The sequence below is a fragment of the Kryptolebias marmoratus genome, linkage group LG14, assembly GCF_001649575.2.
Source record: "Kryptolebias marmoratus isolate JLee-2015 linkage group LG14, ASM164957v2, whole genome shotgun sequence".
Classification (NCBI taxonomy): Eukaryota; Metazoa; Chordata; class Actinopteri; order Cyprinodontiformes; family Rivulidae; genus Kryptolebias; species Kryptolebias marmoratus.
In genome coordinates, this window is record NC_051443.1 from 13,244,064 (window position 1) to 13,260,668 (window position 16,605).

Here is a 16,605-nt window from a genome sequence, read left to right on the forward strand (position 1 = left end):
GTATTTGGTTTTAGTGTTACTGGAAGCTTTTTATGGCTCATCATAACTCTACTCAGATCTTTTTGAAGGTTTTCACATTGTATATGGTAGAGGTTTCCAATAAGCTGGGGTAATACTAAATAATGACATGTAAGCACTACAAATCCCTTACAGTAAGAAAAATAGTTAACTTTACTCATCTTAATAATAGACCTACAGATCATCTGACTCCTGCATGCACAAGCACCAAGCCTTGTTAAGAGAAGAGCTAAAACTGTGTGTGTGGAGTTAAAAACTATGAACGTGTATTTTGAAAAGAAAAGGCTGTTGGATAAATTGAAAGAACATATTTAGACATGGTTCCTTCTTGTCTTCAGAGTGAACTCTGCAGTACACACGCCAAAAAGAGCTCAAAGATGTTGTTTTTCAGAGCAAGTCACAGAGCTTTTTTATGTTCTCTTCATTTGTCACAGGAGAGGGGAAAGCCTCCTAGAGAAGAAACCTGTGCTAAAAATGAGTTGAGGCGCATCGTGCAGGAGTAGCCTGGAGGGAGATGGGTTCGGTGAGGCTGCCAACAGTCTGGATGCGTTACCTGTGTCTGTTTATGTTGGGACCCGCCAACGACAGGGCGTCGTGTTCTGATGAAAGTGCCAGCTGAGAGCCGAACCTCGTCCCCTCGCTGGGTTTCTTAGCTGCAGGAGACATGGGAATATCAGCGGCACACAAACACACAAAAAAGGACTGCATTTTCTTTGATCAAACACACTCCCTCCAGATGCAGCCACCCAAAAGGTGGTGCGATTAAACCTGCACGAACATGTCCGAGCAGAACAGTAGTTACAAAGCATTTACGTCAACTAAAGCCAGAACCACAAATACAATCTGCTACCATGCTCTGGAAGTTTCTATATATGGTCACCACTGCATTAAAGAGACATTCTTAAAGCACGAAAATATAGCAAGCTCTTCTCAAGTCTTGTAAATTTGATTTATGGTTTGTTTCAGTTGAAGGAAATTCAATCAGCTTTTGGTTTTGGGACACCAATAATAAGCTATCTTCAGGTCAGTTCCTTTGGTCTTCTGGGTTGCCGTTTGGTTCTTTAATAAAATATTAGTTTTATTTAATTTCTTTGACTTTATCTAATAGCTGCAGGGAAAATGAACAAAAACGACGGATATGAAATACAATAAACAGTACAAACAGCTAGTAAGTGATTTAAACATGAGAGTAGAAGGTGCCAAGGCATCTGGGCATCTCAACTACGGGTGTTGTTCACCTTTAATCTTTTAAAAACTCGACCGCTTTGAGTGAACTAGTTCTAACATTTACATAAACCGCTATACACACTTTCCCATACTTTTATAGCTACCTTGTGCAACCCTATATAGCAGAAAAAATGATTTAATTTACAGCACACTGCAAGTAAATGACAGCAGCTGATTTAGAAGTTACAGCATCAGCTGAAAGTAGAAACAAAAACGGAATTAATTTCCAGAAAAAATTCACACACCCTGAACTAAACACAAATTACCAACTGATTAAATGACCACAGTAAAAAAAAAAATTAAAAAAAGAGCGTAGCTCTATTGCCAGAAGGTGTTTTTATTTCTGTTGCATGTAAATAATCATGATGCCTAATGGATGTGCAGCACCTGCCACCTGCACCTTAAGGTTTGCACACATAAATAAATAATGTGGTGAATGCCTCATTATAACAAAGAAAAAGAGAGTTCCCCCAGACAGCTGTTACCTTGTCTGTAGTCTGGATCAGAGGTCACTGAGGGGCTTTCGCTGGATGAGCTGTAATCACTGTGGTACCTTTGGTAAGTGCGGTGAGGGTCTGAAAGCAGAGAAAGCCCATCAGTGAAGAAATAGAAAGACATTATGATACACAAATCATGCAATAACAGAAAAAACAGCATGTCGTGCATATTATATATAACTTAATGGTTACATGGAGATGTTTAATGTTTTGTTTTTGAAACGTTAAGGTGAGGCCTTTTATTTTTCAGCGTCTCACACACACACACAAAAGAAGTTGCATCACTTTTTAAAAAGAAAAAAACGTGAACTGCTGTTTTCTTTTCCAGGAAAATCTAAGAAAACATATTTAAACTGTCTTTAACCCTACGCCAGAAAAATTAGACCCAAAAACAGGTATTAGGCATGCTGTTGTCAAACACTGGTAATGAAAGGGCATATACGACAACAAAGGAAGGTAGAGTCACTAAAAGTGTGCAGGCATGCCTCCTGTCAGGTTAGAGCCTCTTTTGTCGAGGGCATCTTTTGTTGAACTTGACTGGTTGAACCACAACAAGTACAGACCAGTTCTTTCTACAAATCACTGCTTTATAAACCCAGTGATGAACCACATTCAGTGGCGAGAAGAAAACGTAAGCAGTAAAGTCTCAACCTGGACCAAAGTGTCACATGCCTTTGTGTTAAGAAGCCCAACTTGAAAGTCTTGCTCTTCAGCATCAACCATACAGCTTGCACGAGCCACATTTTTTCAGTCACTGCTCAGGAATTCAAGTTCACAGTTTCACAATGCAACAGACACTCTCTTTGTAATGAAGTCTGTCTATAGTCGAAGCGTTTCAGACCAGCAGTGTTACTCTCAGGCCAACAGACTGGTCGGACTGTAGCTCAAAATAGTTTCCCCCATCTTCCCCTGATAAGTGAGTCACGAGGTCTTTTCACAGAATGACTCAGTTAAAAAAGGTACACAAAAGTAGTGTTTTTCTTAGTGTACTTTACAGCAAAGCTACCCATGCAGTTACAAAGGCTCAAAACAGACAAACGTGCAGTTTCCAACACATGCAATCACTTGCTCGTGACTGATACAACCTGATACTGTGCAGACCTTGAAAATCCTAATGAGTAAAGGGAAGAATATAAGAGGAAAAAAAAAAATACAACCTCAACCCTGAAGAAGTTGGAACATTGTGTAAAATGTAAATTAAAACAGAAAGCAGTGGTTTGAGAATATCATAAACCCATATTTTATTCACAGTGGAACATAAAATTATCAAATGTTTTAACTTGTACCATTTTTAGGGGGGGGGAAATAAGTTAATTTTGTACTTTACTTTAGCGGGACATTTTAAAATAAGTAAGAACAGGGGCAACAAGCAGTAAAAGTAAGTGGTACAAATAAGAAACGGCAGGAGGAGCAGTTTGTGACTAATTAAGTTAATTAGCAACAAGTCAGTAAGAGGACTGGGTACAGAGAAGTAAAGAAGTAAAGTTGAGCAGAGGTTCACCAGTTTGTGAAAAACTGTCTAAAATAAGTGGAACAATTCCAGAATAATGTTCCTCAATGGAACTACAGCTCATAATATCATCAAAAGGTTTCAAGAATCTGGAGAAATCTCTGAGTTCAAAGGACAAGACAGAGTCAGTACTGGATGCTGTGATCTTCAGGCCCTCAGGTGACTGCATTAAAAACAGGTCTGATTCTGTTCTGGACATCACTGCATGGACTCAGGAACACTTCCACAAATCCTTGTCTATAAACCCAGCTCCCCATGCCACCTACAAGTACTGATTAAAGCTCTATCATGCAAAGAAGAAGCCATATGTAAACACCATCCAGACGCATCACTGTCCTCTCCGAGTCAAAACTCATTTAAAAATGAACTGAGACAACGTGGAAAACTGTTCTGTGGTCAGACTAATTGAAATGTCAATGTTTTTATTTTTGAAAACCACAGATTCCCTGTGGTCCGTACTAAAATAAGAGGGAGAGTATCTGGCTTGTTATCAGCACAAAGTTCAAAAGCCTGCCTCTCTGATGGTATGGAGGTCCATAAGTGGCTATGGAATAGGGAGCTTACACAGCTGGAAAGGGACCAATAATGCAGAGAAGTGAATACAAGTTTTAAAACAACATATGCTCCCATCCAGATGACGTGTTTTTCAGGGAAGACCCTACATATTTCAGCAAGACAATGCTAAACCACAAACTGCATTAATTACAGCAGCATGGCTTCATGGTAGAAGAGTCCAGGGGCTGAACTGACCTGTCTGCAGGAAACACAAAACCCAGCAAAGACCCAGGACTGTGTACTATGTTCCATTGTGAATAAGATATAATTAATTAAGATTTAATTAAGTTAATGGTTTTTGTAAATTACTGCATGATTTTGATTTGCATTTTGCACAACATCCTAACGTTTTCAGAATGAGGTGTAGAAAAATGAAATTACTCTCAAAAGAACAACTTTTTACTTTATTTTTTTTCCTAAAAACATGTCACATAGGAAACTCAAACTTCAGCATAAAATACATTTTTCTGAAGGTGGAAAAAAAGAAGAAAAGTGAAAAGAAAAAAAAAGCTTGTGTTTTAGTTCAGCTGATTATGTGTATGAGACAGAGCTATGGCCTAGATGGCTCACCAATCTCTGGGATCCAATCGTTCTCAGTAGTTAATGGTTTCACTCAAACTATCAGACTTTGGACTAGAGAGGAAACTACAGCTTCTGAGAATAATCGTTCACAATCTACTGCTGACAGGTGCTGACTCACACAAAATGATTTCACAAAATTATGATGAATGCGTTCGTCATAATAATAAACCAAATGCATATTTATATATTCAACACGTTCAGGGAAATTCCGCCTCAAAACCTGAAACCAGGTTTTCATTCTCAGCATATTTTAGGTCTCATTCCTCCAGTGCCAAAGAACAAATTCCCTCTAAAGCACAAAATGAAAACCAGCTTAAAGACACCCTTTTCTTTCCAAGCATGCATACCTGAGAAAAATATAATGTGAGAAAGCTTGCGTACAAAACAATGTTTGTAAAAAAAAAAAAAAAAAAAAAATGCTAATGTTTTTATTAAGATGTTAACCAAAACAGGACAAGGAGACTAATCCGATTATTAAAACAGTTCAAAAATAAATAAATTAAAATATTTCACAATGTTTCCTCTCATTGTCTCGGGAAGCTAGCCAAACTATAATATAATCAGGAAAATTCTGAGACTATGCTTTTACCAAAAAAAAGAGAAAGAAAAAAAAATCTCTTATTCTTCTTAAGCTGAACTCTCCTTCATTGTTTACCATAATGAACCTGCCTGAGCCCCAAAGCCGCAAGACCTGCTGCCAAGAGCCGGAAAAGTCCAATAATGTCTGGAATTCCCTCATCCTCTACGCATGACTCCAATTACAGCTTCTAGGGGTACAAGGAAAGTTTCTGCTCCTCTAAGACTGAAGCATCTTGGCACAAAGAGGAAACGCGGGGCAGGAGCTACCAAGTCATAGCACGAGATGGAGGGTGGCTAGGTAGCAACATGCCCCTGCACACACACAGGCATGCACACGACGTGAAACATTTAAAAATACAGGGAGAGACGAGCAGTGTGTAACCCTGTGGAACCTGAGACCTGCTGCGCCACCAAGTTCCTGCAGAAACATAAAGGAAAAAGGAAAAAAAAAAAAACAACAAGGAAGGGGGAAAAAAAAGAAAGAAAAGGAAGTCTCGGCCAAGTTACTCATCATCAAAAGGTTTGTTCTTCAACAGAACCCATTAATACCCAATCAAAACAAATCTGGAATGCTATAAAAATACATTTGGTTTACAATCCTGATTTGATTTGCTGATATTTAAAAAAAAAACCTTTGCACAGGCATGCTATCTAACAAGTCCTCATTTGTGATCAGTTAGAGGCTGCATGGATTGACCTTACACTGACAATCCTCTCAAACGTATTCGCCCATTCACACATGAAACAAAAATTTGTTAGGTGTTGGATCAGATGTTTGCAGAAAAGTGTCTCTATGAGGTTCATCTTGCTTGAGGAAAGGCAAACTGGTTCTTGAAGTTCAGCAGTAGATCAGCACCTGATTCAGTTAGTGAAAATTAGTATCAGAGATCCATAACTTTCAGTCTCTATAATGTTTTTCTTTTAGTGAATCTACATAGAACATGTCTGGGATTACATGAGGAACAGTGGAAACATATTTTTGGTGATTTACTTTGCCTTTCTGTCCCTTCAATGATTCTCTTAGAATAGAGCTGTACAGAAAACAATGAAGAAACTAGACATTTTTTCTCATTTTAAACCACTGTTTCAGTTTGTGTCAAGAGAATAAACATATTAAAGTTGCAGTATAATACGGTAGGTAGTGGGAACCCTCTACATGTAAAAAACAGTGACAATGTTTGACACAGAGCTCAGATCCTGTATTATTGTATGATATCAAAAAGCCTCAAATGGCATGCAGTAAGGAGCAGTCAGGAAGGGGAGGAAAAAAAAAAGGCAAGACCCACTGGGGGTTGAAAAGTCACTGTTGAAGAAAATTATGCATGGTTGGTGGCTGGCTCAGCATTAAAAATAGCTGCCAGCGAAGCAAAGGGGCTGGAAACAGATGTAGAGGGGGGAGTCTGGAAGAACAGCAAGATGAGGCAAAGGGAGGCAAAGATAGCAGACAGCGGTTTATTATATGAAGCCAACCAAGCTTCGCCACTGTCTCCAGGTAGACCGAGAACTCATATTGCCACACCTGAGATACTGTAAAGAACATAGCTTGCATATAGAGATCTCACTAAGAATGCAATACGCTTATGAGAGAAACATAAAGCTCTGGGACTTGACTAATAACTGGTAAGTGTTTGCTCACATGACTGTGAAAACCTCCTTTGTAACCAGTCAGAAACATCCAAACAAATAAGTTATACAACAAAAAACAAAGAATGGCCGGGTACGTAAACATGTGTGACAATTAGCAGCAGGCTAGAAGTGGGCCTGTAATTACTGTCAGCCATTTGGCAACTTCCGTGCCAGTGACTCATTCACTCTGTTTAAACCCTACTGCCCAGACAACACCAACGATGCTACATCTAAGCCAGCACGCAGCTCCCAACCCACAGAGTAGTTACGCTCAGACACACAACTGGTACCGAGTCCAAGTGCCTGGCTGCTCCCATCATGCCACTGTGTTCACCATTTCTCTTCAAACCTCTCAGATCCAGCCAACTTTTTTTTTCCTACTTTGTGCTTTAATCACAATAACTTTGACATTTATTTTTCCATGATAATGGCCCTTCTGTCTTCTAGAATAATGCTGAACGAACAAGTTCTTGCACACGGAACAGGAAGTTTTCAGTTTTGATTTATGCACTGCCACTGACATGACCATTGTTATATCTTAAAAGATTGCAGTCTGCACTGTTCAGTGCATGTTCTAACAATGTCTCATTCTGTAACAAAACATATTACAAAATCATGCCAGGAAACCAAGCTAAGATGTTACAGAACAATCCCAATATTGTGCAATACTAATGACAGAGCTTTTGTTATGTGTGATGTGTTATATGAATGTAGTCTCCATAAAGCTGTGAAAAATACATTGAATTATTTGTAGAATATCTTACTTTCCATTTGCTAGTAAAGCTGTTTGTGTGTGATGTGTAACCAATATCAATAACCTGAAAAACTTAAAAGTGCCTGTCCTAATCAGGAAGAATATATGACACTTAGGATGAAAACTCCAAAATTTCAACTTAACAGGACAGGTCACAAGATCATCAAAGCTGAAAACCATTATTCCACTTATGGGGTGTTGGGAAAAATAAATTGACAGAAAAATTCAGCAAGAAATACAGACAGCGAAGGCAAACGTTTATCTGCGCTTCGGATTCTATATCGTCTGAGGCAAGAAGGATCTGCAGATGTGACTCATCTGATAAGAAAAATTTGCTAAATGCCCCCCCCTCGTGATAAAACATACTTTAGACTTTTTTTAATGCTTTGTACTTTAAAAGCTGACATTCAGCTTTAAATAACTTAATTTTAAATTCAATTGTAAAACCAAGAATTTGAGACAAATCAAAATGTGTGACAGCTGAATGTTCACAGCCACATAACAACCCAACAGGTATAAACAATTTTATTACTCACCATCGACTGCTTGTTGAAGTGCCTCAAGTTTTCTTCGTCTTTCTTTCACCCTGTCGTAAGCATCAGGGAGTCCGGAGCCAGCAGACAGGGCTGAGAAGTTATGAGATCTCCTGTTCTGCAGTCCGCCAAACTCAGAGTACCCATAATCCAACTCCTTGGGTACTGACAAAGGCATTTTGCGTCTGCCTACAGAGTGCGTACTTAAGGCACTGCTGCCTCTACGAGCATCCTCCAAAGCCCCAAATCGAAGAGCTTCTGGATCAATGCGAGCCAAATCCACAGAGGAAGCCCAGGTCTTCCTGGGCTGACTTGGACCCCGGTCCCCACTTAAGAAGGGTAAAGACCTACGGTCCAGTTCCACAGGCTGGGCCTTCATCTGGGGGTAAAGAGGGTGCAAATAGGGGTAGGATAGCTCGTTCTGCAGTGAGGGTGCTCTGGGGTAGAATTCTGTAGAAGATTCAGAGTTTGAGTGATAATCAGACAGGGCCTGTGGGGCTCCACTCTCGTCCCCTTTCAACAAGTCCTGGATTGGGAGTGCTCCCATAGAACGACTGAGGCCGCGGTTAAGAAACGTTTGTTCCTGAATTTTGGCTCTGTAGCGCCCCAGGACCCTGGGGGCAGCACTCCTCCCTGAAAAGAAAAGAAAATGTTATTAAACAATGACCAGACATACAAACTTCCAGAAATTAAACTGTTAAAATTCAAAAGAACAAATCAAATATTTCTTGAATTCTTAAAAAAAAAAAAAAAAAAGTCTATTTCATTGCTGGTGGATATCCAGTCTGAATATCATAACATATCCTTTAAAACTGAGCAATAAAAGACAAGTCCCATTTCAAAAATCACTTTCAGAAAAAAAAAAAAAGAAATGGTGTGTAAGCAAGGAGAAAAAGCAAGATCAGAGCAGAACAAGACATTAAGTCCCATAAAAATGCAGCATGTGTCGATTAATCTAGAAAGCATATGCAACTTGTAAACACATCAAAGACAGTCAGTTCCAGTAGCTTAGAGAAACTCACACAAACCAAAATGAGTAAAAGGGGAAAAACACTTCAGAAGTATGTCATGCTTTTTTTAATCCATTGATTCCAAAACATACAAAAAGGGCAGGAGTTTATTCATGCAGACACAGGTTTGTAGATAAAGTAAACTATTCAGAACTGTCTTTAACCACTCTTTAAGCACTACTATTATAATGTTGCTATCGTTCAGAACTTCAGAATTAATAAAATAGTAACTTACAGTACTGATTTGGGAGAAAACGAGAAAAAATAGAAGAGATCTGAGCTGTAATTGTATCTTACACTACTAAGAAACAGGAAAGAAAGTGTTACTCCTTGAGGAAAAAAAAAGAAAAAAAAAACGCCTGGAAACTGAGTGATCTTCTTTCCATGTAGTTTCTCTCAACAAAGAACTGATATAAAAAGCAAACCAGCTACTTTGATGGTGACTTAAAAATATGTATCTAATCAATATCATGCACTGCTTACATAATCAGGATAACCACCACGGCTGTGCTCCCCTTCCCCTGGCCGGGGGAAATGCCGGAGTTCCTTCAGAAACCACTGGGAAGGTTTAGTCATATTTTCCTGAATTGAATCCGAATTCGAGGTTGTAGGGTGTTTTTCCTTTTATAGCTCTTCTTTCCCGTAAACTAAAGCTAGAAAACGTAACGGGATAGATGGTTTTTACGGCCATGAAAGCCATTTACAAAGTGTACAAACTTACAACTCAAAGTGATTTACAAGCGGGGAACAACATTCAAGCTTTAGTAGAATAAAATCTGTTTATTCAACACTGCTATGTTGCCTTGAACTCTTTTCTAAATGTGACAGAACATAAGTGTCCAAAGCATTCACTTCTAACGTCTTGCACAACATTTTTTTTTCCACCCAGCCCTTTAGTAAAATGTCCGGCAAATCAGCATGGGAAACGATGTGCAAATGTAGGAGGACGCCTTCCAGAGCCCTGTGAGTATGTCGGTGTAAATGCTGGTAGCAGGTACGCAGGGGGTTCAAAAGTAGCTCAATTCATGGCCGAATGGAAATGTAAATTTCTTTGACTAAAATAAGACACCTTACTAACATAACTGAGTTTCTCTCTTGTCGATCCAAAGCGCAGATAAAGGATGAAAGTTGGAACTGTGACATTTGGCTCATATGATTAAGTGTAGAAAAGATTGTTCAGTCAAAAGATATATTTTGGCTTTAAACCCTCTACTTTGTAAATGTTTGCCTTTCCCCGTGTTATCCCCGATATACACAAGGATGCAAAATGTAATTTTATTCACAATAAATGGTGATTTATTTTCTTAATGTTCTGTTCTATGGTTTATTCAGTAGTTCTCTGCACATCTGGTAAACCTCTCCTCTCAGTTAAGTGGATTCTACCAACCAAAAAGAACACCAAGACAATCTATTTCAAATCTCCAGTCAATATATTTTTATTTAAATCTATTTTACAAGATTACTTACTTCAGGTTTACTGCCTTGGGAGATAGTTCCTTGTCTTGGCTAAATGAATTCTTCATCTGATTTTCTAAAAACTCTCGCAGTCCTTCCAAAGATCCAAATGTCCTCACAAACTGTCCTCAAAAACCACTGATTTTGGACTCCTCAAACACCCTCCCAGCCTTGTTCCACATGCCAGGAAAATGCAGTTCTGATGTCCTAAATTTCAATTTTTCCCCTTGGTTAATCACCTAAGCACCAGGCTTCATCCAGTGGACAGTCAGCCCCCTACTTTTCCTAAAAAGCATCCTACTCCTGAAACTTTTGAAACCCCTGGGTATGGTGTCATAGTCTTTACTAGTGTTGCTTTTCATCTGCTTCTCGTCATGGTGGTTTTGGTCAAATACAGTATGTTTGGCATCAAAATCACCACAAAAACAGTCAGAAAGGAACACACTGCTATTCTAAATCCTATTGTAAGAAAATATAAATTATGTAGTCTTGCATTATAGACATTTCCTTAAATCCCTAAACTCACATTTTACAGTTAGCATGCATCTCTAGCAGGTATCTTGCAAGGAGAAGAGGTTTCAATGCAAGCCAGCGAAGAAAAGCAAGAATGGCACCTTGACAGAAGGCCCAGAGAGGTATGACTCAGTTTAAAAGTGATATGCCTATCCCAGAGTACCAACAGTAGGATGTTATATTTTTTTTAATGTCAAAAGCTGCAGTGAGGACTAGAAGAGGGGAAAAAAGCTGTGGGGGAAATTGGGGAAATTCAAAGTGTATATTAGTGTAGCTCATCTTACCGGATGGCAAACCCTTGCCCCTCAGTCTTTCTCGAATCTCCTTACTTCGCTCTGGAAGAGACTCTCTATCTGTCACCAGACCATCCAGCTAAACAAACAAAGTAATTGACAGAGTTAAGAAACAGCAAAAGGTGAAAGGTTAAACTAAGAAAAAGTGGAAAAAGTTGTGTTTTTTTCTGACAGTAGAACACTAGCAGTAACATATTCCTTATAAGTAAAAACAGTAACAGAATGCCATTGTTGCACTTCAATTTCTTAATTATGCTGTTTACCTGAGAGAGGCTGCCAAGCACCAACCGGACCAGTTTTCTGATGTAGGAGAAGGGAGGGTCACAGCTGGAGTTTCTGATGTGTTTGCTGCAGATGTCCAGCACCGTGCGCAGCGACATTCGACTTACTGTAACATCATCGCACATGTTGAGGAGCAGACTGTTTAGGTGCTCCCCCAGCTTCATGGGCTGCACGAGAACAAAATAAGCACACTTTAAAGTTTTATTTGGTTACCCAGATCTGATATTGTAGTATCATTTAAACTTCTGTCAGAAACGTTGAGTATGAGCAGGGTAAAAATAATTACCTACAGTACAAGGATGTTTTAGATTAAAAGGCAACAGTTAGAAAACTCTGACCACACTTTAGTTTAAACTGTAGGGGTAAATATGTAAACAACAAAATCAGATAATTTGCATTTTTTTCCCCCACATGTCATTTTTGATTAAATAAACCAGAAGGTGATGCCTTTTAATGACACACAATCTTTCCAGGTGCTATGAAAACATGGGGTTGGAGAAAAAGCATTGCCCATTAGATTGAAAGAAGAATTACAGCAATAAAAAAAAACAGAAAAAATTACAAAAACAGCCAACTTTAGTCATGCTGTCTTTAAACTGCACTTTCCTGTTCATGTGATCACGCAGTGTGAACGTGTTTAGCACCTGCCTGATTTTGTGAAGATGTTTGGAATAACCTGTTCAGAAACATTCTTGAGTGCACTCCCAGCTTACAGTTTTCCCTCAGCAAGACGATCGGATACAGATCAATTCTTTAAGCAAGGACAGTATCTGACACATCTGCTTCTGAGGCATTCAGCTGTAAAACACAATCCTTAAAACAACCATAATAAAAACACTAAGGCTGTAAATATATCACGTTGCATCTTGCCACAATCCAATTCCTCTTTATTACTTTTCAACCTTTTTTACCTTAGTATAACTATGCCAAGTTTGTTTCTTGGATATTGTTTTTGTGATGTGAGAATATTTAACATATTATAAAGCTAACTCAACTAACCAACTAAAGGATTAACCCTCTAAATATCTGATGCCTGTCGAATTTATGGCACATTACTTGAAATGCCAAATGTGGTAGAAATATAAAAAAAAACAGGCTAAATGTAGTTTTTAAGTCTAATGAAAATAATACAACAAACTTCCACTCTTTAACACATGTATTTCTTACACATTGTGAAAACAGTTCCATTGTTTTCCCTCAAAAAGAAAGGTTTGTGGGTAAATTTTACCTGACTCTGGGGAATCTCGTAGTCTGCACCCCAGAATAAAGTCATCCCCAAAGAATACATGTGCATCTGCAGAAAGAAGAGCAGCTCTTAGACTGGAATATTGTGATTTATTTAGTCTACAGGAAAAGAAAACGGTTGTAAAGATACAGTTTTATTCAGGAAAAAGGCAGAAGACTTTTATTCATCTTTTTCACACAAAGGAAACAAACGACGGTTTTCACCCTAAAGTCTAAAACATTTTCCATTTCCCTGTTATTACTCTACACTCATTGCTCGCAAAAGAAATTACTTCCCCTGAATGATGGGCTTGGTGGAGGAAAGAATAATTCTGGGACTGCCAAAGAATGCAACATAGCATTCAAGGTCTTTTTTGGAACAGACCAGTGAGTGAAAAATTTAAAGACACACCAACTAAATGCTGAAGATCAAAAACAAGTCAACAGTTTCAGGTTGAAAAAGTCAAAGAAAACCTGAGCGTTTGCAGCCCTCATATATTTATCCGCAGTCTTATAATGAAGGAAACAGATTATACCTCCTACACTAAAATAACTCAGCTGAAGAGTTGGGTTCAGGGCTGGAAAACTGACTCAGCACAAAACCGTGTTGAGGTCTGTGGGGCTGTGCCAGAGACGGGTTTGCAGTCATGCAAGCTTTTAGCTATTTTACCAGAGCGGCAGAGCTGAAATGAGGCTGTGTGGTGACTCCGTTCGATGCAGGAGACAATAAGGTGCCTCACATTTTCAGTTCTAGATGCTGCAAATGCGTGTGTGGTTTTCAAAGGATGGACGAGCTCTAAACAAATTACCATTTAAATCTAATGTTTTGAGACGTCGTTCCTAAAAGCAGATTGTCAATAGAGTTTAGTCTTTTACAGCGTTTCCTTCTATTCTGACAAACCACAGAATTCAGCCATTTTTTGAAATCCATAAAACCAAAACTGCCCCACAGCAAGTGAAAACAAGTCAGAGAAGTCCTTGTTTTGTTTTAATATCCTAGAACCGCACATGTAGGAGCGCAGAGGCGTCACCGCACAATAAATACCTCAATTGGTTTCACACAATTCAACAGACAGACTTGTGGTGGTGCACCAATGACCCAACACAACGCAAAGTTCACTTGGTTTTTGGGGGGGTAACAGTTGAGAACTTTGACTAGGTGACATCATGTCAGGAAATAATACAAACGTTTCACATACTATTGTGATTTTAATAAGCATGCATGGGATCATTAACAGAAGAAGAATGGTGATAAAAATACCGAAAATAAATTCTTTTTTGTCATCGTATTAGTGATTATAATGCCACATACCTTCTCCATGTCAGAAACTGAAGTCAGGGAGGTCCCTTCCAGGACTTCTGGAGCTGTGAACGCTTTTAAGTCTTGCTGGGTGACATACTCGTCTGCAAACGAAATATTGCCAGAGGGCATGAGCAGGAGGGACCAGGGCGAGATGATGAAGCCCATGGCTGCAGGGTCTGGAGGAGGAAACGGACAATTCGCAGCACAGAGATACGATCAGAACCAAAACACACCACAAATAAATAGTCCTAAAATACAGTGTGTTCAAGCAAACTGCAGTGATTTAAAGCTCAAAACCAGAATCAAATTCTGTTGAGGCATTTTAGAACCCGAAGGCAGCGACCTTTGTCATATCCACCCACTGTGGATGTTTTATTCTAAAGGCTTGGTGTTTATGGTTATTCAAGACGACTGAAGTAAACAAAAACACATGTTGCTTTCTTAGCCTGCAAAAAAAAAGGAACTAAATCAGTTAAGGGATGGAAGTAGAGAGGAATGGCTACACAGCATAATTCTTCCTTCCTGCAAAGCCGCAGTTAGAGTATATGGTTTGAGAAGGTTTTAAATATATACAAAGGAATGTTTTAACCGTGCTGCAAATTGTTTTTTTTCTGTGACTGATACTCAACGACGTGAGGAGAGAGCGAAAATTGGCCCTGGATTTAAAAAGGTACAAAAAGAAATGTCTTACAAGCGCTGGAATTTACTAAGTAAATAATAGTTTCCTGTTCAAAATTTGTGGCCATTCAGAGAGCAGACTCTAAAGTAAACCGGGCCACCAGGTGTATCCCTCACACAGCTTTTATTCTGAAAGGACAATTGATGTAAAACAAAAGCACATTTGAGACAATTTGTTTCAAAATTAATAAACAGTTTCACCAACCTAAAAATATGCAGAAACAGTACTGAAAGGAATTAAGACTATTGTACTTAACTGTGCGTGCTTTTATTTTTAACAAGTAGTTTGAGTTCTCTGACTTCAGTGGACAGCAAACTGTACACCTGTTTGATCCTCATCCGATTACAATGTATCATCGCCATCCGAATGGGGATTACTCTGAGTTAATATGCTCTGTACCAACAGCCTGTTCTATTAAACATTTACAATTTAAGCTCATTGTGTAATAGATTTGACAGCAAATAGATCATTAATGCTGCATACGCTTGAGAAGAAAGACTAATCGGAAGAAGCACGATGGGAAATTCATCTGACGAATCGCAAATACTCACACATCACTTATTCATACAAATCAGTCTTACACCAACACACAATACTCTCTGATATTTACACACACACAAAAGAACTGTACTGATTGCATGTAATGTGCCAACATTTGCAATCACCAAAACCTTACAGCTGCTTTTACTGCACTAAAAGCAGAAACAGAAACAAAACAAGATGCAAAATTAAGAGCAAAACGCCAATTATTTACTCAAATGCTGCAGTTGACTAGCACATCAAACAATTTGTCTGGTGGGTTTTAAAGCTTGACCCACTGTCATTAATAAGCCATTCTTGTGGCAAACAGGCTTCTTTACATAGTTCAGTGACTGTATAATAGCTGGGTCCAACATCTGCTATTCAAATTTTAGCTTCACTCAGCAGTCTAAAGCTCTACAAACCACAAGCCACAATTTACACAGTATAGCTACATACTGGAAAAGGAAAAAGACGGGCGTATTAAATGCAACAAAGAGAGTGCAGCAAAATGCCACGTAAAGGCAAAGTAATACAAAAATACTTCAATTTCATCGTGGTCTCAGAACCTTTAAAAGACGCCTCCCCTGCAACGGCGGTATTTGTGCACAATCCATTTGTTGTGAACGCGACCTCGGCGCTACAGGAATATTCCCAAGCATTTACTGATAAGTGAGATTTTCTACGGTATGACAAAACTGTAAGCAAAACCAGAATGTGAAGTCAAGCTGGTTTTATGCAGAAACGCAGATGGAGAAACTGAGGCCGTTTCATGGAAATTTACAATGGCCCACAGTTTAGATGACACAACTATGACCCCATGTAATCAGGTGTGCTGGAATCCTGCATGAAACCAGGAACCACCCCAACTTTTTTAAACAACCCATGGCTTTTGCTGACTCACATCCTCTGAGGAGGCTCCAGAGTTAAACCTCCCATAGTCACACACTGTTTAAAGTTTTCTTAAATAACAAACACTCTCTGGAATCTGACAATCTTATCTCTTTCTGCGTTCAAGTGAGTTTACTGGCACAAAGGACCGCAACAAAACTGCACATTTAACAGCCTGAATGCTCTCACAACTCAGAATTTTAGACCTAACCATGTAGGCGTATTATTCTGCGCTTTTCTAAACTAAACGTGTTAAAAAAAAAAACCCATCACTGACAGAAAAAAGGGAAAGCTATTGCAATGGAGAACCTTGTCCAAGTTTCTGTACAAGAGAACATTTGGCGTGTCAAAGTAGCATCTGGAGACGCATAAAACGTATAAATCATCTTTACACGCTTGAGTCCACGTGTTCATACCTTTGTGGAAAAGTTCCTGGAGGCTCTCGGCGCTCTGACTGAGCACGGCCCACACCTCCTCCTCCTGGAGCGGGCCTCCTCGAACCTGCAAGGCTTCTGCCAGAGACACATGCATCTTCCCTGCACAGGTAGAGAAACA

General features: G+C 39.1%; 1 protein-coding gene across 6 annotated transcripts in view; it reads right to left on the minus strand.

The window, feature by feature from the left end:
• The window catches only part of ptpn13 (protein tyrosine phosphatase non-receptor type 13), a 41,340-nt gene that overhangs the window by 17,330 nt on the left and 7,405 nt on the right, over window positions 1-16,605 (minus strand). For all 6 annotated transcript variants that reach the window (XM_017407777.3, XM_017407778.3, XM_017407775.3 and 3 more), the window contains exons 2-9: window positions 16,467-16,586; window positions 13,971-14,137; window positions 12,663-12,728; window positions 11,416-11,601; window positions 11,144-11,231; window positions 7,885-8,514; window positions 1,731-1,820; window positions 572-671 (exon numbers count right to left, since the gene is read on the minus strand). In XM_017407777.3, coding sequence (XP_017263266.1) covers window positions 572-671; window positions 1,731-1,820; window positions 7,885-8,514; window positions 11,144-11,231; window positions 11,416-11,601; window positions 12,663-12,728; window positions 13,971-14,137; window positions 16,467-16,581 — 1,442 coding nt within the window. In that variant the 5' untranslated portion in view covers window positions 16,582-16,586. The remainder of the gene's footprint in view (window positions 1-571; window positions 672-1,730; window positions 1,821-7,884; window positions 8,515-11,143; window positions 11,232-11,415; window positions 11,602-12,662; window positions 12,729-13,970; window positions 14,138-16,466; window positions 16,587-16,605) is intronic.